Source organism: Tachyglossus aculeatus, chromosome 1 (genome assembly GCF_015852505.1).
Source record: "Tachyglossus aculeatus isolate mTacAcu1 chromosome 1, mTacAcu1.pri, whole genome shotgun sequence".
Taxonomy (NCBI): Eukaryota; Metazoa; Chordata; class Mammalia; order Monotremata; family Tachyglossidae; genus Tachyglossus; species Tachyglossus aculeatus.
The window spans coordinates 155,307,169-155,328,857 of NC_052066.1; the positions used below are offsets into that span (position 1 = coordinate 155,307,169).

General features: G+C 47.7%; 1 protein-coding gene across 2 annotated transcripts; it reads left to right on the forward strand.

Annotated features, from left to right (window-relative positions):
- Positions 1-1,256: 1,256 nt before the first annotated feature.
- On the forward strand, positions 1,257-19,036 carry DDX24 (DEAD-box helicase 24). 2 transcript variants are annotated; one of them, XM_038750557.1, is made up of 9 exons: positions 1,257-1,338; positions 10,358-11,098; positions 12,783-13,130; positions 13,795-13,948; positions 14,560-15,078; positions 15,502-15,577; positions 15,888-16,076; positions 17,201-17,330; positions 18,666-19,036. In XM_038750557.1, the coding sequence occupies exons 2-9, from the start codon at positions 10,363-10,365 to the stop codon at positions 18,893-18,895; spliced, it is 2,382 nt and encodes a 793-aa protein (XP_038606485.1). In that variant the 5' UTR covers positions 1,257-1,338; positions 10,358-10,362; the 3' UTR covers positions 18,896-19,036. The 2 variants fall into 2 exon arrangements, with proteins under 2 accessions (XP_038606485.1, XP_038606476.1); XM_038750548.1 differs by having other exon boundaries at positions 1,266-1,338; positions 10,361-11,098.
- Positions 19,037-21,689: the final 2,653 nt, after the last annotated feature.

Below are 21,689 nucleotides of genomic sequence, written 5' to 3' on the forward strand. Positions count from 1 at the left end.
TATTTCTTACTCTATTTATTTATTTTATTTGTACATATCTATTCTGTTTTGTTAATATGTTTGGTTTTGTTCTCTGTCTCCCCCTTCTAGACTGTGAGCCCACTGTTGGGCAGGGACTGTCTCTCTATGTTGCCAACTTGGACTTCCCAAGCGCTTAGTCCAGTGCTCTGCACACAGTAAGCGCTCAATACATACGATTGATTGATTGAACGAATGAACGAATTCATTCCTTCATTCAATCGTATGTATTGAGCGCTTACTGTGTGCAGAGCACTGGACGACGAATGATCGAACGGATGAATGAATGAATGAATGAATGAGCACGTGGTAGCCTGAGCACGTGGTCGCCCGAGCGCGTGCAGCACTGGACATACTGATAAAGTTGCTTTTGTTTTGAAGGGGCGGGGTTGACGGGGGCCTGAACGAACGGACGGATGAATGAATGAATGAATGAATGAATGAATGAGTGAACAAGCACGTGGTCGCCCGTGCGCGTGCAGCGCTGGACGTCCTGATAAAGTTGCTTTTGCTTTGAAGGGGCGGGGTTGGCGGGGGTCTGAACGAATGAACGAACGGACGAATGAATGAATGAATGAATGAAGGAAGGAATGAACGAATGAATGAATGAATGAACGAATGAATGAGCACGTGGTCGCCCGGGCGCGTGGAGCGCTGGACGCACTGATATAGTTGCTTTTGTTTTGAAGGGGCGCGGTTGATGGGGGCCTGAACGAATGAACGAACGGACGAATGAATGAATGAACGAATGAATGAATGAGCACGTGGTCGCCCGGGCGCTTGCAGCGCTGGACGTCTTTTAGACGTCCCCTTCTAGACTGTGAGCCCACTGTTGGGTAGGGACCGTCTCTCTATGTTGCCAACTTGGACTTCCCAAGCGCTTAGTCCAGTGCTCTGCGCACAGTAAGCGCTCAATAAATACGATTAATGATGATGATGACGTCCTGATAAAGTTGCTTTTGCTTGGAAGGGGTGGGGTTGACGGGGGTCTGAGCGGATGGACGAATGAATGAGTGAACGAAGGAGCACGTGGTCGCCCCAATGCGTGCAGCGCTGGACGTCCTGATAAAGTTGCTTTTGCATTGAAGGGGCGGGGTTGGCGGGGGCCCGAACGAATGAATGTACGAACCAGTGAGCACGTGGTCGCCCGGGCGCGTAGCCGTCAGTGTCGCCGGCCGGACTGATAAAGTTGCTTTTGTTTTGAAGGGGCGGGGTGGACGGGGCGGGGTGGACCTGGGCCGCCGGGGGGCGCTCGCGGCAGAGGCTGCACGTGGCGTTGGAGGCGTCCTCGGCCGCCCCCGGGAGGCCTGCCTGGGCCCGGTGAGCACACTGCCTCCGGCAGACTCATAGCAATAATAATATTCAATAATATTTAATAATAATAACCTGATTTGATTACTCTGTTTATTTATTTATTATGATATTACTCTATTTATTTATTTATTTTACTTGTGCATATCTATTCTATTTTATTTTGCAGTGTGTTTGGTTTTGTCTCCCCCTTTTAGACTGTGAGCCCACTGTTGGGTAGGGACTGTATATATTGCCAATTTGTACTTCCCAAGCGCTTAGTCCAGTGCTCTGCCCACAGTAAGCGCTCCATAAATACGATTGATGATGATGTTGCCAATTTGGACTTCCCAAGCGCTTAGTGCCGTGCTCTGCACCACAGTAAGCGCTCAATACGTACGATTGATGATGATGTCATTATGATAATATTATTTAATGATAATAGCATTTGTTAAAAGCCTCATGGTAATGATATTATATTCAGTATTGGAGAAGCCGCGTGGGCTCAGGGGAATGAGCCCGGGCTTTGGAGTCGGAGGTCAGGGGTTCAAATCAATCAATCAATCAGTCGTATTTATTGAGCGCTTACTATGTGCAGAGCACTGTACTAAGCGCTTGGGAAGGACAAATTGGCATCACATAGAGACAGTCCCTACCCAACAGTGGGCTCACAGTCTAAAAGGGGGAGACAGAGAACAGAACCAAACATACCAACAAAATAAAATAAGTAGGATAGAAATGTACAAGCAAAATAAATAAATAAATAGAGTAATAAATATGTACAACCATATATACATATATACAGGTGCTGTGGTGAAGGGAAGGAGGTAAGACGCTCCACCACTGGTCAGCCGGGTGACTTTGGGCAAGTCACCTCAATCAATCAATCAATCGTATTTATTGAGCGCTTACTGTGTGCAGAGCACTGTACTAAGCGCTTGGGAAGTAGAAGTTGGCAACATATAGAGACAGTCCCTACCCAGCAGTGGGCTCACAGTCTGAAAGGGGGAGACAGAGAACAAAACCAAACATGCTGACAAAATAAAATAAATAGAATAGATATGTACAAGTAAAATAGAGTGATAAATCTGTACAAACATATATACATATATACAGGTGGTGTGGGGAAGGGAAGGAGGTAAGATGGGGGGGATGGAGGGGGAGAGGAAGGAAGGGGCTCAGTTTGGGAAGGCCTCCTGGAGGAGGTGAGCTCTCAATGTAATAGCATTTGTTAAGCGCCTTATAATAATAATATATTCAATCAATCAATCATTTAATGAGCGCTTACTATGTGCAGAGTACTGGACTAAGCGCTTGGGAAGTACAAATTGGCAACATATAGAGACGGTCCCTACCCAACATTGGGCTCACAGTCTAAAAGGGGGAGACAGAGAACAAAACCAAACCTACTAACAAAATGAAATAAATAGAATAGATATGTACAAGTAAAATAAAGTAATAGAGTAATAAACCTGTACAAACATATATACATATATACAGGTGCTGTGGGGAAGGGAAGGAGGTAAGATGGGGGGATGGAGAGGGGAGGAGGGGGAGAGGAAGGAAGGGGCTCAGTTTGGGAAGGCCTCCTGGAGGAGGTGAGCTCTCCATGTAATAGCATTTGTTAAGCGCCTTGTAATAATAATATATTCAATCAATCAATCATTTAATGAGCGCTTACTATGTGCAGAGCACTGGACTAAGCGCTTGGGAAGTACAAGTTGGCAACAGATAGAGACAGTCCCTACCCAACAGTGGGCTCACAGTGTAAAAGGGGGAGACAGAGAACTGAACCAAACCTACTAACAAAATAAAATAAATAGAATAGATATGTACAAGTAAAATAAATAAATAGAGTAATAAATCTGTACAAACATATATACATATATACAGGTGCTGTGGGGAAGGGAAGGAGGGAAGATGGGGGGGATGGAGAGGGGGGCGAGGGGGAGAGGAAGGAAGGGGCTCAATTCAATATCCAATATTGGAGAAGCCGCGTGGGTCAGTGGAATGAGCCCGGGCTTTGGAGTCGGAGGTCATGGGTTCAAATCCCGGCTCCACCACTGGTCAGCCGGGTGACTTTGGGCAAGTCACCTCAATCAATCAATCAATCGTATTTATTGAGCGCTTACTGTGTGCAGAGCACTGGACTAAGCGCTTGGGAAGTCCAAATTGGCAACATATAGAGACAGTCCCTACCCAACAGTGGGCTCACAGTCTAGAAGGGGGAGACAGAGAACAAAACCAAACATACTAACAAAATAAAAAAAAATAAATGTAATGATAATAGCATTTGTTAAGCGCCTCATAATAATAATATTCAATATTGTATTATATTCAATATTGGAGAAGCAGCGTGGGCTTAGTGGAATGAGCCCGGGCTTTGGAGTCGGAGGTCATGGGTTCAAATCCCGGCTCCACCACTGGTCAGCCGGGTGACTTTGGGCAAGTCACTTCTCTGGGCCTCAGTGCCCTCATCTGGAAAATGGGGGTGAAGACTGCGAGCCCCCCGTGGGACAACCTGATCACCTTGTGACCTCCCCAGCGCTTAGAACAGTGCTTTGCACATAGTGAGCGCTTAATAAATGCTATTTTAAAAAATAGTATTTAATGATAATATGATATGATTTTATTATGATGATCGTATTATTTAATCATCATCATCAGTCGTATTTATTGAGCGCTTACTATGTGCAGAGCACTGTACTAAGCGCTTGGGAAGTCCAAATTGGCAACATCTAGAGATGGTCCCTACCCAACAGTGGTCTCACAGTCTAAAAGGGGGAGACAGAGAACAAAACCAAACATACTGACAAAATAAAATAAATAGAATAGATATGGACAAGTAAAATAAATAAATAGAGTAAAAACTGTGTACAAGCATATATACATATATACAGGTGCTGTGGGGAGGGGAAGGAGGTAAGATGGGGGGGATGGAGAGGGGGACGAGGGGGAGAGGAAGGAAGGGGCTCAGTCTGGGAAGGCCTCCTGGAGGAGGTGAGCTCTCAGTAGGGCCTTGAAGAGAAATAATGATGACATTTATTAAGTGCTTACTATGTGCAAGGCACTGTTCTAAGCGCTGGGGAGGTTACAAGGTGACCTTCACTTCTCTGGGCCTCAGTTCCCTCATCTGGAAAATGGGGGTGAAGACTGCGAGCCCCCCGTGGGACAACCTGATCACCTTGTGATCTCCCCAGCGCTTAGAACAGTGCTTTGCACATAGTAAGCGCTTAATAAATGCTTTTTTAAAAATAGTATTTAATAATATGATATGATATTACTTTATTATGATGATCATATTATTTAATGATGATAGCATTTGTTAAGCGCTTACTACATGCAAAGCACTGTTCATTCAGTCGTATTGATTGAGCGCTTACTGTGTGCAGAGCACCGGACTAAGCGCTTGGGAAGTCCAAGTTGGCAACGTCTAGAGACGGTCCCTGCCCAACAGTGGGCTCACAGTCTAGAAGGCACTGGGGGGTGGTATATATGTTTGTACGTATTTATTACTCTATTTTATTTGTACATGTTTATTCTATTTATTTTACTTTGTTAATAGGCCCTACTGAGAGCTCAGCTCCTCCAGGAGACCTTCCCAGATTGAGCCCCTTCCTTCCTGTCCCCCTCTCCATCCCCCCATCTTACCTCCTTCCCTTCCCCACAGCACCTATCTATATGTATATATGTTTGTACATATTTATTACTCTATTTATTTTACTTGTACATATCTATTCTATTTATTTTATTTTGTTAGTATGTTTGGTTTTGTTCTCTGTCTCCCCCTTCTAGACTGTGAGCCCACTGTCGGATAGGGACTGTCTCTCTATGTTGCCAACTTGTACTTCCCAAGCGCTTAGTACAGTGCTCTGCACACAGTAAACTCTCAATAAATACAATTGATTGATTGATTAAGCGCTTACTACGTGCAAAGCACCGTTCATTCATTCAGTCGTATTTATTGAGCGCTTACTGTGTGCAGAGCACTGGACTAAGCGCTTGGGAAGTACAAGTTGGCAACATAGAGATGGTCCCTGCCCAACAGTGGGCTCACAGTCTAGAAGGCACTAGGGGGTGGGGAGGTGTATATATGTTTGTACGTATTTAATTTCTCTATTTATTTCATTTGTACATATTTATTCTATTTGTTTTACTTTGTTAATATGATTTGTTTTCTGTCTCCCCCTTCTAGACTGTGAGCCCGCTGTTGGGTAGGAACCGTCTCTGTATGTTGCCAACTTGGACTTCCCAAGCGCTTAGTCCAGTGCTCTGCACACAGTAAGCACTCAATAAGTACGATTGAATGAATGAATGAATAATAATATTCAATCGTATATAATAATATTTAAGAATAATAATAATAGCATTTGTTAAGCGCTTACTACATGCAAAGCACTATTCTAAGCACTGGGGGTATATATATGTTTGTACGTATTTATTACTCTATTTTATTTGTACATATTCTTTTTATTTTTCTTTGTTAATATGTTTAGTTCTCTGTCTCCCCCTTCTAGACTGTATTTAATAATAATAAAAATAATAGCATTTGTTAAGTGTTTACTACGTGCAAAGCACTGTTCTAAGCACTGGGGGTGTATATATGTTTGTACGTGTTTATTACTCTATTTTATTTGTACATATTTATTCTATTTATTTTACTTTGTTAATATGATTTGTTGCCTGTCTCCACCTTCTAGACTGTGAGCCCACTGTTAGGTAGGGACCGTCTCTGTATGTTGCCAACTTGTACTTCCCAAGCACTTAGTACAGTGCTCTGCACACAGTAAGCGCTCAATAAGTACGATTGAATGAATGAATGAATAATATTCAATCGTATTTAATAATATTGAATAATAATGATATCATTTGTTAAGCGCTTACTACGTGCAAAGCACTGTTCTAAGCACTGGGGGGTGTATATATGTTTGTACGTATTTATTACTCTATTTTATTTGTGCATATTTATTCTATTTATTTTACTTAATAAGATGTCTGTCTCCCCCTAATAGACTGAGAGCCCACTGTTGGGTAGGGACTGTCTCTGTATGTTGCCAACTTGTACTTTCCAAGCGCTTAGTACAGTGCTCTGCACATAGTAAGTGCTCAATAAATACGATTGAATGAATGAATAATAAATATTCAATCGTATATAATAATACTTAAGAATAATAATAGCATTTGTTAAGCGCTTACCACATGCAAAGCACTGTTCTAAGCACTGGGGTGTATATATGTTTGTACGTATTTATTACTCTATTTTATTTGTACGTATTTACTCTATTTTATTTTGTTAATATGTTTTGTTGTCTGTCTCCCCCTTCTAGCCTGTGAGCCCACCGTTGGGTCGGGACCGTCTCTTTATGTTGCCAACTTGGACTTCCCAAGCGCTTAGTCCAGTGCTCTGCACACAGTAAGCGCTCAATAAATACGATTGAATAAGTGAATGAAAGCAGCGTGGCTCGGAAAGAGCCCGGGCTTTGGAGCTTGTACTTTCCAACTTGTACTTCCCCAGCGCTTAGTACAGTGCTCCGCACACAGTAAGCGCTCAATAAATAGGATTGAATGAATGAATGAGTGGAGTCAGAGGTCATGGTTTCAAATCCCGGCTCTGCCAATTGTCAGCTGTGTGGCTTTGGGTAAGTCACTTTTTTTCTTTTGATAACATTTATTAAGCGCTTACTATGTGCAAAGCACTGTTCTAAGCGTTGGAAAACTCTGCCTCAGTTACCTCATCTGTAAAATGGGGATTAAGACTGTGAGCCCCCCGTGGGACATCCTGATTCATTCAATCATATTTATTAAGCGCTTACTGTGTGCAGAGCACTGTACTAAGCTCTTGGGAAGTACAAGTTGGCAACATATAGAGACGGTCCCTACCCAACATCACCTTGTAACCTCCACAGCGCTTAGAACAGTGGTTTGCATGTAGTAAGCACCTAATAAATGCTATTATGATGATGATGATGATGGCATTTATTAAGTGCTTACTATGTGCAAAGCACTGTTCTAAGCGCTGGGGAGGATACAAGATGATCAGGTTGTCCCACATGGGGCTCACAGTCTCCATCCCCATTTTACCGATGCGGTCACTGAGGCTCAGAGAAGTGAAGTGACTTGCCCAAAGTCACCCGTAGGGGCCGTCTCTAGATGTTGCTGACTTGGACTTCCCAAGCGCTTAGTACAGTGCTCTGCACACAGTAAGCGCTCAATAAATGCGATTGAATGAATGAATGAAAAGTGGCGGAGGAGGGATTAGAACCCATGACCCCGGGCTCTTTCCACCAAGCCACACTGCTTCCCAGGCCCGTGCTCTGTCCAGTAGGAAAGGCCGCTTCCCTTTATGTTGTAGGAGGGAGAATAGGTTTTTTAACCCCCATTTTACAGGTGAGGAAACAGGCCAAGAGAAGCCGGGTGGCCCAGTGGAAAGAGTACAGGTCCGAGAGTAAGAGGATCTGGGGTCCAGCCCTAACAGCTGTACTTGCCTGCTGTGTGATCTTAGCCAAATCACTCGACTTCTCTGTTCCTCGGTTGCCTCATCCGCAGAATAGGGATTCAGTACCTGCCCTCCCTTGATGATGATGGCATTTGTTAAGCGCTTACTATGTGCAAAGCACTGTTCTAAGCGCCGGGGGGGATACAAGGTGATTTACCGTCTTAATCCCCATTTTCCAGATGAGGTAACTGAGGCCCAGAGATGTGAAGTGACCTGCCCAGAGTCACACAGCTGACAAGTGGTGGAGCCGGGATTAGAACCCGCGACCTCTGGCTCCCAAGCCCGGGCTCTTTCCACTGGGCCACGATTTTTCCCTTGTTCGTAGACTGTGATTTCTCCGTGGGGCAGGTACTCTGCCCGACCTGATTTAATTCGTTTTTATCGCAGCAGTTGGCACACACTGCCGTAACAAATACCGCAATTATTATTAAGTTAGGTGACTTGCTCGTGGTTTCACAGCAGGTAAGTGGTAGAGCCAAAAGGAGAATCCAAGTCTTCTGACTCCCAAGCTCGTAGTCTTTCAACTGGGCCGCACTCGTCCCGTAATGCCTCTCGATCTGTCGATCAGTTGGTGTTTTCGAGCACTTCCTCCGCGCAGAGCACTGTGCCAAGCGCTTGGGAGAGTACGCTACGGTATTGTCGGCAGTCAGGAACCCTGCCTACAGGAAACTTACAGTTTATAAAGGAGGTCAGATATTAAATTACAGACGGGGGGGAAATGGCAGATTGTAGGGATATGTGTCTTTTAGACTGTGAGCCCACTGTTGGGTAGGGACTGTCTCTATACGTTGCCAACTTGTACTTCCCAAGCGCTTAGTACAGTGCTCTGCACACAGTAAGCGCTCAATAAATACGATTGATGACGATATGTGTGTGTGTGTAAATGCAGTAGGGTGATTACCTAGTGCCCAAAGGATTCGGATTCAGTCAGTCTGTGATATTTGAGTGCCTTCTGCATGCAGAGCACTGCACCTAGCGTTTAGGGTGGACACGTTTCCTGCCCATGAGGATCTTACAATCTAGTGAAGGCGTTTGAGTTGGAAAAGGTCAGCCTGATGTCTGGATTCCCGTGAGAGAGTTGAGTTCAGTGAAGAGGGCAGAGGACCAGACCCTGTCTAACTGTCGTATTCTCCCGAGTGTATATTACAATGCTCTGCACACAGTAAGAGCTCAGTAAATTCCACTGATTGCTCAATGGGACATAAATGCCCTGCTGTTTGGAAACATACCCCGCTTTTCCCTATTTAGAACTTTTCCCCAAAGGAAGTTAAATTCCAGGACCTAATGATAATAACTGTGGTATATGTTAAGCACTTACTAAGTGCCGAGCTCTGTACTAAACACTGGGGTAGATAGAAGATAATTAGGTCCCACATGGAGCTCACAGTCTAAATAGGAGCGAGAATGAGTTTTGTATACTCATTCTGCATTCATTCGTTCATTCAATAGAGCCCGGGCTTTGGAGTCAGGAGGTCATGGGTTCAAATCCCGGCTCCGCCAATTGTCAGCTGTGTGACTTTGGGCAAGTCACTTCACTTCTCTGGGCCTCAGTGACCTCACCTGTAAAATGGGGGTGAAGCCTGTGAGCCCCCCGTGGGACAACCTGATCACCTTGTAACCTCCCCGGCTCTTAGAACAGTGCTTTGCACATAGTAAGCGCTTAATAAATGCCATTATTATTATTATTATTTATTGAGCGCTTACTATGTGCAGGGCACTATACTAAGCGCTTGGGAAGTACAAATCGGCAACATATAGAGACAGTCCCTACCCAGCAACAGGCTCACAGTCTAAAAGGGGGAGACAGACAACAAAACAAAACACGTAGACAGCTGTCAAAATCGTCAGAACAAATAGAATTAAAGCTATAGGCGCATCATTAACCCCTCGTCCCCCTCTCCATCCCCCCGTCTTACCTCCTTCCCTTCCCCACAGCACCTGTATATATGTATATATGGTTGTACATATTTATTACTCTATTTATTTATTTATTTATTTATTTTACTTGTACATTTCTATCCTACTTATTTTATTTTGTTGATATGTTTGGTTCTGTTCTCTGTCTCCCCCTTTTAGACTGTGAGCCCACTGTTGGGTAGGGACTGTCTCTATGTGATGCCAATTTGTACTTCCCAAGCGCTCAATACAGTGCTCTGCACATAGTAAGCGCTCAATAAATACGATTGATTGATTGATTGATCATTAACAAAATAAATAGAATAGTAAATATGTACAGAGGGAACTAAGACACAGAGAAGTTAAGGGACTTGCCTACAGTCACACAGCAGATAGATGGCGGAGCTGGGATTAGCATTCAGATCCTCTGGCTCCTAGGCCTGTGCTCTTTCCACCAGGCCACACTACTTCTCTACCTTAGGTGTTTTCAGACTGATGAAAAATTTTGGTGAAGTATTCTACCTCCTTTTACTTGAAAACCAGGCACAGAGAGGGTGAGGAGGCCGGGGCCCTTGGCCGTACTCAGAAAGGAGGGTCTGAAACCTATGAGTTTGTGCGCGTTTTTGAACAACTTGTGCTTTGTGATTCTTTTTAAAGCAGCCATGGAGGTCAGGAAGCGAAAGAAGTTGAAGAGCTCCGTTCGATTTCAGAAACGCGCCATCCGAGCTGTGGGGAAGTGGAAGCCAGTCGACATCGATCCCAGTTTGTTTGGTGACGAGCAGCTTGAAAGTCTGGTCTGTTTTGAGGAACTTACAGATTACGAATTGGTAAGCAGCTCGAAGCTTTCTGAAAAGGAAAAAAAAGCCCAGAAGAGGAAATCAGATGCGTCTTCTGCCGAGGCGAAGGAGGACGAAGAACCCAGACCCCAGAAGAAGAAGAAGAAGAGAAGGAACCCCAAAGATGAGGGAACTAAGGCAGCTGAAATTTCTTCAGGGGAAGATGAAGAATTTCAGGTCTTCCAAGAAGTTGAGCAGCAAGATGTGGTCAACGTTGAGGAAGAGGACAGGACAGATGAAACAGGGGGAGCGGGAAGGCCCAGGGCCTTGAAAGCGCCGAAGGGAAAGAAAAAGATGAAAGAGAAAAGGAAAACACAGACTCCTCCGGGAGCCCCTCCGACCTCTGGAGTGCCTGGAAAGGGAAAGAATTGGACGACACGGGCGTTATCTGGATCGGCTGATGGGAAGACAGACGTGTCTGCCTGGAAGGGCCTGTTTGTCCCAAAGCCTGTTCTCCGAGCGCTGAGCTCCTTGGGGTTCGAAGCTCCCACTCCCATCCAGGCCCTGACCTTGACGCCTGCAATCCGAGACAACCTGGACATCCTCGGGGCTGCGGAAACAGGTATCGCATTCATTCAGTCGTATTTATTGAGAGCTCACTATGTGCAGAGCACAGAACTAAGCACTTAGAGAGTACAATACAGCAGTAAAGAGAAGCAGTCCCTGCCCACAGTGGGCTTCTAGTCATTTTCCCTGTTTGGGTGGGAAGAGAGCGGGTTTCCTGCTGGGCTGCCGTACAAGGGGCCCATGACTCAAATTTCTCAGCCCCGGCTAGTGGAGAATTACGATGTGCCGGAAAGCGGGCCAGTGAGGTAGAGAGGGTGGTTAGAGATGTTGGCCAGCCTTTGCAGCGGGATAGATGTCAGGGAGCCCTGCCGCCACATGGCTACTGCTTCACTCTTAGAAAGCCGGACTTGACACACCGTCTGACAATGCGGCCCAGAGTCTTAGGCGGTGGAAGGTTCAGACGACCAGAATAAATGCTTTTGGGGCTCTTCAGGCCTTGGGGAAACGAGGTAGTTCAGGCAGACCTCTCGGGCAATGCATCGGTCACGGTTTCCCGCAGGCTCGGGCATCTCAAGACAAAGCCAACCAGACTTTGGCAGGTGTGGGCGGTGGAGTTGACAGCGTTCCAAAACCAGGAACCCGCTCACACCTGAAAGATTCAGTCGATAGGAAAGTCCAGGGCTGCTGCCTCCACCTGCCTCCTTTCTCTGGTTGTGGCCCATCGGCTGCTGTGCGGTGCTGTTGTGTGCTGAGACTTTTGTAAGTTGGCGATCCCCGGTATTGACTCGGGCCTTATGGAACAGCCCCGGCCAGGGTGAATCCGCACGCCCGGGTCCCCAAAGAAATTAGAATGGGCCCAAAATAAATCTGGCTGCGAGCAAATTGGAATGGGAAGGAAAATCGAAATCATGACCTAAGGTATTCTTGGGCAGCTTTGTGTCACGGCCGATGGAGGCAGGGACGGGCTGGAAGATCAGTTAAACCGTAGAGCTGGATTTGCGAAGCATCTCCTATGTGCAGAGCTCTGTACTAAGTGTCTGGTATCCTGTGGTCAAACGCGTTTCCCTTTCCCTCAACAACCTAAGACCGTTCTCCGGTAGGGCCAGGGATCCCCTGAGGGCTTGGGGTGCTGCTGTGCAGGCGAGACTGGGGGCTCCCACTTCTAGAGCCATTCCTTTTTCCGCTGGACCATCGGTGGGGCCAGAAATAATCAGGAAAGGTTTGGGAAATACCTTTGACATGGAGGGTGAATGGAAACTAGGAACTGCTCGATTGGGACGAGGTTTCAGAATGGCCTAAGAGGGGAGTTGGAGAGGCCAGTGTCCTGTGCCTAGTGAGGTCGGTGATGTTGGTGGGAGCAGACGCGCGGCAGGTGGGGAGGAGGCCTGGTTGGAAAAACCCAAGACGGAACTGCGGGACAGCTGATCGAAGACCGTGGCGGGGAGACTCCTTGATGGGTACAGATGGAGTTGGGTAGCCGGTGGGGTAACCTGAGGTGTGGAAAGTCGAATGGTGATAACATGGTGTCTGAAGACCCTGAGGTGTTCCAGCATTCGCATCCCACCCAGTCAGTCATGACTATCGAGGGTCACCAAAGCTGTGGGGGAAAGAAATCGGGAGCCTTAAATGGTGGATGGAACCAATGGGGAGGTGGTCGCTGTAAGCGTGACTGTTCGAAGCGGACGAAACTGTAAGTGCCGGCCTCAACGTCTTCACCCGCTGTCTTCTTTTTCTCTAAGGGAGTGGGAAAACCCTCGCCTTTGCTATTCCGATGATCCACTCGGTGCTGCAGTGGCGGAAGGAAAATGATACGAAAGCTTCGGACGGGAACGGACCCGGTTGCCAAGACGCCAGCTGGGACCCAGCCCTCGACTCGGACGCCGAGGGGGACGGGAGCAACGGAGACCAGTCTGGCCCTGTAGGCAGCCAGACTGAACCCCGAGATCCCAAGTCAGAGCTTGGCGATGGTGCCGGGGCCGCCCCTGGTGCCAAGAAAGCGAGGTTTTTGCTGGGGCTGGTCCTGACTCCCACCAGAGAATTGGCCGTCCAAGTCAAAAACCACATCGATGCCGTGGCCCGCTTCACAGGTGAGGTGGCCTAACCCTGTCCAATTGGTGTGTGGGGTGTCGGGGGGAGAGGGGGCGTTTAAAAATGCTGCCCCACCCCCCGCCGCCCTTCAGATTGGCTTGAGCGATAAAGAACGTCATGACGAGGATCGGGTCACAAGAAAGGGGGTCATTAGGGCAGGATGGGGAGAGGATTTAATGACATGAGCAGAGAGGAGAAGGAAATCCTGCTCTCCGAGGACCCAAAGGGTAAAGGGTTTTCGACTGAAGAGGCTGAAAAGAGCTAGGGAGTCGCATTTCCACCTAGGCATCGGCAAGCGGGGGTGAATCGATTTCTCATTTTTTTTGGCTCATCTTATGAACGATAGCTTTTTCCCCCCGACGGTCAGCACGTGGTGGCTCCCTGTCCACTAAAACCCTCTTCATCATCAGTCATTGTTGACTGTTTACTGAGTGCTTATTATGAACAGAGCAATACCAGTCACTTGGGAGAGAATAGTACAGCAGAGTTAGACACGTCTGTTATGTGAGAGGGTCTATTCTTCCGGCCTTAGCTTAACTGACCGCTGTCCTATCGTCGACCCCACAACTGAGACGGCCTGCCCCGTCCTCGAGTCCAGAGGGCTTCTGACTCTAGGAGGTCAGCCGTTGGCACTAAATGATGCCGTGTTCTTCTGAGTTGCAGGAATCAAGACCGTTCTATTAGTGGGGGGAATGGCTGCTCAGAAACAGCAGCGGGTTTTGAATCTTCGGCCGGAAATTGTGATCGCTACCCCGGGGCGCCTGTGGGAACTCATTCAGGAGAAGCATCCCCATCTGTCTAACCTGCGGCGGCTCAGGTAAGAGAGAGGTCTGGTATGGGAGGCCGCGGGGTCCTGGGTATCAAGGGTTGCTATATCTGGCGCGTGGTTTGTGACCGACCCAGCCGTTTTCCACGTGGCATCACGTTGGGGATGAATGGGGTTACCTGAATCCTCCCCCACAAAGGATTAGATGGAGGCCACCTACACGCGGGTCTCAAGAAAGCAGAGAAACAGTGTGACCTAGTGGGTAGAGCATGAGGAGAGTCAGAAAGACCTGGGTTCTAACCTCAACTCCGCCACGTGTCTGCTGTGTGGTCTCGGGCAAGTCATCTAACTTGCCTCTGTGCCTCAGTTACCTCATCTATATAACGGGGATTAAGACTGTGAGCCCCATGTGGGACAGGGACTGCGTCCAATCCGATTTGCTCGTATATACCCCAGCGTTTGGAAAAATGTCTGGCACATAATAATTGCTTAGCATACTACTATTAAGAAAGCAGACCGGGCCCTATTAATCACCTGTTGTTCTTATGGGCAACAGAAAGGGCCTTGGGTGAGGGGGGAGATGTCCTGTGGGGAAGCTCGAGCCATCTCCCTGGCCCTTTGGGCCCGGCGGCCGCTGGACCTTTGACTTTGGCTTGATACAGGTGCCTGGTGATTGACGAAGCGGACAGGATGGTGGAGAAGGGACACTTTGCCGAACTCTCCCAGCTGCTGGAGATGTTGAACGACTCCCAGTACAATCCGCGGAGGCAGACGTTCGTGTTTTCGGCCACCCTGACCCTGGTTCACGAGGTCCCCGCCCGAGTCTTTCAGAAGAAGAAGAACGCCCACAAACTTGATACAAAGACCAAGCTAGACCAACTGGTGCAGAAGATCGGCATGCGGGGCAAGCCCAAGGTGGTAGACCTGACACGCAAAGAGGCCACCGTAGAGGCCCTGACGGAAACGAGGATCCACTGTGAGGCCGAAGAGAAGGACTTCTACCTCTATTATTTCCTGCTCCGGTATCTGGGGAGGACCATGGTCTTCGCCAACAGCATCGACTGCATCAAACGCCTGACTGCCCTCCTTACCATCCTGGAGCTGGATCCCCTTCCTTTGCACGCCAATATGCACCAGAAGCAGAGGTTGAAAAACCTGGAGCGGTTCGCCGAAAGAGAAGCGTGAGTCGACTGTCCTGGGGTTCCCGGGAGGCAGCGGAGGGCCCTTGCGGGTGATAATTGGATCCTGAAAAAGCCCATACCACCCTCTTTAGTGGTTCCTTGAAGAGCCACATGAGGAAAAGAGCCCCATGTGAAGTGTAGCCGTCCCTAGGAAATCACTCCAAAGGTGTGATGCGTTCATGAGATCCGAAACACAAATTTTGTGTAAATAGTTCACCCTAGCTGTGAATCGGCGTGATCAGAGGACGATTTTGATGTGCCCTGGTTCTCAGAGATTGTAGCCCTGGATGTCGACCTGTGTCCTTGCCAAAACACCATAGCTGTGTTCACCATAAAAGCTTTGTGTGCCTGAATTTGCTATTCCAGCCCCTTCAGTCTGTCTCATTTAACTGCACGCTGACCAATCCCTTTTGTCTCCTGCAGTTGCGTTCTCTTGACCACCGACGTTGCCGCCCGGGGCTTGGACATTCCCAACATTCAGCACGTCATCCATTATCAGGTAGGGAAAAGACGATCTTCCGGCAGGTTCTTCCTCTGCGCCTCCCATTAGCCCAGAGGGGGATCTCTTCTGTGCCCGTTACAGTCACGAATCACAAATGGCTGTCAAACGCTTGCGATTCCGTTTGCAGGAATCTGAATCGCCAGGGCAGACTGGGAAAGTTCCCTGAGGATGGGGGAGGTTGGGTCTCCATCTCGTTTGGGGCATGGAGGCGCCACTCTTTCGACGGCCCTCCCATCCCCAGCCGTTCCCTCTCTCATCCCACCCCTTGCTTCCCGGTTCTAGACAGGGCTGTCTTGGGTCCCCACAGGTTCCCCGCACTTCGGAGATCTATGTCCACCGAAGCGGCCGGACGGCCCGCGCCGCCAAAGAGGGCCTCAGCCTGTTGCTCATCGGCCCGAATGACATGCTCAATTTCAGGAAGATTTATAAGACCTTGCAGAAGGATGAGGAGATCCCGTTTTTCCCAGTTGAGACCAAATGCATGGCGGTCATTAAGGTAGGAGGTCTAAAATGGAATCGGCTGTAGGTTAGGGTGACAAAGCCTGGAGCTCTTGACTGGGATCGTGTTCCTTTCTCCGACAAGGTGGAACATTGTGGGATGCTTAGTGCTCTCTGTGTTGGAGGATATTGACTGGACAGGCAGTAGGAGCCTAGTGGGTTGGTACTCGAGACATATAGCTGGTGGGGACAGGGTGGACCCTGCTGGGGGCTCACTGTGCCATATTGGTGCAATATGCCCATCCTCCAGGTTGGGTCAGTGACAAACTATGAAGATGTGAAGAGAGAGAATGAAAATTTACAGGTCACCTCCTTTGGAGCCAGTTTGGATCCCTCAGCTCAGTTTCTTTCTACGCCCCTCCTGTGCAAAAAGCCTCTGCAAAGAATGGTCGGGAAAACCTTTAGGCTCATTCTACCCCGCCCCCCACCCAACGAGACTTGGGAATAAGTGACCAACTACAAGGCATTAACGATTTCAGCATGAAAGTGTAGCTATCCGATTGAGTGAGCATCCTAGGGATCCAGAAGGCAGCTGGGCACCGTGCCACTGACAACCGGAGGGCTCGGGGGGCTGAATCTGGCGATCAGCACCACTTGGAGCCCCACCGAGGCCCGAGGTGAGATGGCTCGGGTCGTCCTTTTTCCACCAGAGAAGATTTGAGATGCATTTCAGGGGCCAGAATGGGAAAGAGCAGCTTTCTGGTGAAAATGTAGTCTGTCAGTGTAACATTCGTGCGTAGGGTCAAGTTCATGGCTTTTGAGGTGACAGGCTTTGTCGTGGGACTCCAACCGTCTAGCGGGCACCCTACAACCTAAATCTGCCTCACCATCACAGGATAGGAAGGTCTGACTCATTTGTTACTCTAAAATAGTCTTTTGTTCGGGGGCGGGGGGTGGAGAAAGAGGTGGAGGGGGGGAAGAGGGGTGGGTGGGGGGGTGGGTGGGGGTGTGTGTGTGTGTGACATGCCTCCACTTGTGTTTTGCATGAGGCGAAATATGTCACTGGAATCTATGCATTTCATTGGCCACTGATGCTTAAAGCCAATGAAAATGATCAAAAAGTAGGTGTATAAACAGACAAGAAGTCTGGGCCAGTTTGGAAACCTACCTTCTCTGTTGCAGGAGAGAGTGAATGTTGCAAGAAAGATAGAGAAGGAGGAGTATTACAATAGCAGAGCCAAGCAACATAATTCTTGGTGCCAGCAAGTGGCAGAAGCTTTGGAAGTAGATCTCAGCGAGGACATATTGATGGGTAAGTGATGTAAATTATGTGCAGTTGAGACCAAAAGTCACAGTCAGAGGGGCTTCACTTTGTTGCTAAGACTGTTAGTTTGGGAGTTTCACCTCTCTCCTGGTCTAACAAAAGGAAGGAGAAAAATCTCTGCAATGCCACTTCCTCCTAGTGGCTATAGGTTGAGCAGCCATAGCCTGGGCTGTCAGAAAGTCATGGGTTCTAGTCCCGGTTCTGCCCCTTGTCTGCTGTGTGGCCTTGGGCAAGTCACTTTACTTCTCTGTGCCTCAGTTATCTCATCTGTAAAATGGGGATTAAGACTGTGAGCCCCATGTGGGAGAGGAACTGTGTCCAACCCGATTTCCTTATATCCATCCCAGCACTTAGCCTGACACAAAGTTAGTGCTTAGCAAATACCAGAATTATTGTTATCAAGGAAACCCTGGGATCAAGTCACCTAACCTGCCCATCATGGGCTCTAGGGGCCCAGGGTGGTTAAATAAGCTTCTTTCTCATTTGAGTCAAAACCAGGAATTTAAGCGAGGGCTGCTTAGGGACCTATATCAGGGACATCCCCCCTCGCCAATGACAGACTTCTGGGCCAAGGCTCGTGTTGTGGGATTCGTCTGGGCCGTGGTTTGTGCGGCACCATTGGCACACTCTTGTCCCTGTGCTTTGTGTTCACCCCCAGGGGCACAGAAGGCCATGAGCAGGGGCATAGCATGTGGTGATTGCATCATGGCACCAATGCCAGGACACCCAGGGAGCGGCCGCAGGGCCTTTACCACCTGTGTCGACCAGCTCTTGGCTGGGGTTCCTGCCCGGGCCGTCGGTCTCGCCGGATGCCCTCGGTAGCCGTTCAGCCAGAAACCTTCCCTGATAACACCCCTGGACCACTACAGGGTGTGAGAACAGCACACGTCCACACCGGGCGAGGTACCGAGCCTTTGGAGGAGTTTTGGAAAACTAAAACCTTGTTTTCCCCTTCAAGGCAATGGGGATAATGCTAGCTGGGCCTGGCCCTTCTGAGATCTGCCCCTGAAAAGAACCATCTGACACATTTGAAAATCGTATCAGTAAAGGCATGTATCAATCCATCAATGGTATTCATTGAACACTTACTGAGCCAAGTGTTTGGGAGAGTATAACACACCACAGTTGATAAACATGTTCCATGCTCGCAAGGAGCTTACAAGTCTAGAGGGGGAGAGAGACATTAATATCAATTACAGATATGTATGTAAGGACCATGTATGTGGCTGAAGGTGGGGTGACTATCAGCTGCTTAAAGGGTACAGATCCAAAGAATGAAATGTTTCTCAAAATGATCATCAACTCTGGGTTTGTTGTTTCAAGGAGGAAAATCTAATGAGCAAGAAGAGAGTCAGAAACAAAGGATGATGAAGGGCATGAAGAAACACCTGAAACACTTGCTCTCCCAACCAGTATTTAGAAATCTCATAAAGACCAAGTATCCTACCCAGTCTGGAAAGCTGGTCCTGCCCACTTGGACCCTCAGCGGCAAGGAATCTGCTTTGGGCACCCTCTCTAAACAAAAGAAGAGGAAGAAGAAGAAAGGAAATTAACTTTATATGGTTTGAGTCTTGTGGCTGACAACATGGTGGTCTTGGCCTCCTGCTTTTCCCATGAGCTATTCCTGCCCCTTGGTAGGTTGCGGGGTAGGGGAGGGGAGGAGATGGAGAACTGGAATAAAAATTAAGATAATGCTTTTGTCACATTTTTCAGGGTTGCAGAGTTCCCTTTCCAGGATCCAAAAAAACAGTTTCCGAGTAAAGTGTTCATTTCCTGTTTGTGGGCATCAGTTTGATTCCATCAGCGGTATTTATTGAGCACTTACTGTGTGCAGAGCACTGTACTAAGCCCCTGGAAGAGTACAGTATAACAGTGGTTAGACACGTTCTGTGCCCACAAGTTTACAGTATAGAGGGGGATACAGACATTAACAAATACATTACGGATAATTTATAAGCGTGTGGGACTGAGGGAAGGGTGAATAAAGTGTGCAAATGAAGTACAAGTGTTTGCGAGATGAGATGAGGGCTTAGTTGGGGAAGGCCTTTTGAAGGAGATATGCTTTTACTAAGGCTCTGAACGTGGGGAGAGTGATCTGTCGGATATGAAGAGGCATGCCTTTCCTGGGTGAGGTGGGTTGTGAGTTAGGTGAAATCGAAGTATAGTGAGTAGGTTGGTATTAGGGGAGTAAAGTGTGCATAGTAGCAGTTTGGGTGAGAGGAAAAGGTGGATTATGTAGGGGGAACAAAAAAACCTAAAATGTCAGCATAAAAGCAGTCATGGTATTTAAGTGCTTACAGAGACCAAGCACTGGGCTAGAGCTAAAAGGATCAGATGGGACAGTCCCCGTCCACAAAGGGTTCACTAATGATGGAGGAGGGGAAACAGGGGTTTTATCCCCATTCTACAGATAAGCTGAATTCCCATAAAAGTTCTGGGACTTGCCCAAGGTCACAAAGCAGGCTTAAGGAAGAGTAGGGGTTGCAGCCCAGATCCTCGATCTCCCTGACCCACCTTCTTTCCAGTAGGTTAAGTGCAGTTTGCACCACTCCCACAGATGACAAGGAATCAGAGGTCAGCCTCTTCTAAAAGGGAGTGAAAGGCAGAGGAAACTTACCAATTTAATCAATCACTTGTATTTATTGAGTGCTTACTGTATGCAGAAAGTTGTATTAAGTGCTTGGGAGAGTCTTGGGCTGGCGACCCCTTTTCCCATGCAGAGCAACACCATAGACACATCTCTCCCAAAATGCCCCATCTCCAACTGCAGCCGTTCTGGTAGCGTGTCCAGAGTTTTCTTGGTAAAAATACATAAGTGGTTTACCATTGCTTCCTTCCACGCAGTGAACTTGAATCTCTGCCCTCGACTCTCCTGTGCCGCTGCTGCCCAGCACAGGTGAGTTTTGACTTCTAGCAGATTGCCTTCCACCCGCTAGCCACCGCCCAGACTAGGATTGGAATGGGTGGGCCTCTGCTTGACTCTCCCTCCCATATGCAAGGCTGGTAAAGTACTGGAACCTCTCCAGGGGCGATCCTGAGAGTCGCCTTGGGGAAATACAACACAGCGATATAACAGAAACATTCCCTGCCCACATTTCAGGAGCAAGTTGTGCCCCAACTGAACCTACTCAAAATCTTGTATTTTGGCGGCAGCAGTAGCTTCTGCAAGAAAAATTTCCTACTTTTCTGTGTGCTCTTATAATGTCTCCCAGAACCCAACAGAGAAGCAGCCTGGCCTAGAGAATAGAGCACAGGCCTGGGGGTCAGAGGACCTGGATTCTAATCCCGGCTGTGCCACTTTTATGTGGGATCTTGGACAAGTCACAACTTCTGTGCCTCAATGAACTCATCTGGAAAATGGGGATTAAGACTGTAAAGTGATTAGCTTGTATCTACCGCATTGCTTGGTATATAGTAAAGGGCTTAAATACCATAAAAAAAATGCCTTACACCAACAGACATGTAGGATTGTAGGGACTTACCTGTAAGAAGTAGACCAGGAAAATCAACTGAAATGGAGATGGGTTTTGTAATAGGAAAAGAAAACAAACCAGAATTGCTTTGAAAAGTCTGAGGTATTTTAGCTATGTGCAGTCTCCCAGTCAGCACATGGTCTTAAAACCAAATAACCTTAAAACTATGGAAAATTTAGTGTTTCCACTGGTTTCCCAATAAGATACTTTTGCTGTTGAACAGCCCTGTTGCCCTTTTAACCCTGATTTGGTTATTTAAATCTAATTTGCTTCCGGGCCCCATTCATATATGGGTAGGTTAGGATTTGGGGAAAAGTGAAAGTCATTGTTCATGTTAAATTTAAGAGCAATTAAGTGCCTCCTGAAGCCTCACATTGTTGTCCACCATCTCTGACTCTCTGAGGAGAGAAATAATAATAATAATAATAATAAATGGCATTTGTTAAGCACTTACTATGTGCAAAAGCACTGTTCTAAGCACTGGGGAGGAAACAGGGTGATCAGGTTGTCCCACGGGGCTCACAGTCTTAATCCCCATTTTACAGATGAGGTAACTGAGGCACAGAGAAGTGAAATGACTTGCCCAAAGTCACACAGCTGACAATTGTCAGAGCAGGGATTTGAACCTATGACCTCTGACTCCCAAGCCCGAGCTCTTTCCACTGAGCCACGCTTCTTCTCTAATGGAATGGAAGCAGCACTAGTCATAAATGCTCTGTGCAGCCAAAAGAAGGAAAGAAGCAGCTGGCATTAGCAGGACCCCTGAGGCTCATGTGTGACCCTTCCTCATTAGTTGTCTTAACCATGATTAAGCCTGGGAAAGTGGGACATGTGACCCTCTTGCTGGGTCTGCATAATCTACAATACAATGAAT

Bases quoted from the DNA above. Each gene is read 5' to 3' on its own strand.
- DDX24 (XM_038750557.1), top strand. From the start codon at position 10,363: ATGGAGGTCAGGAAGCGAAAGAAGTTGAAGAGCTCCGTTCGATTTCAG. The intron at 13,949-14,559 runs GTAAGAGAGAGG...GGCTTGATACAG, and splicing joins TCTAACCTGCGGCGGCTCAG to GTGCCTGGTGATTGACGAAG. The intron at 17,331-18,665 runs GTAAGTGATGTA...TGTTGTTTCAAG, and splicing joins CAGCGAGGACATATTGATGG to GAGGAAAATCTAATGAGCAA.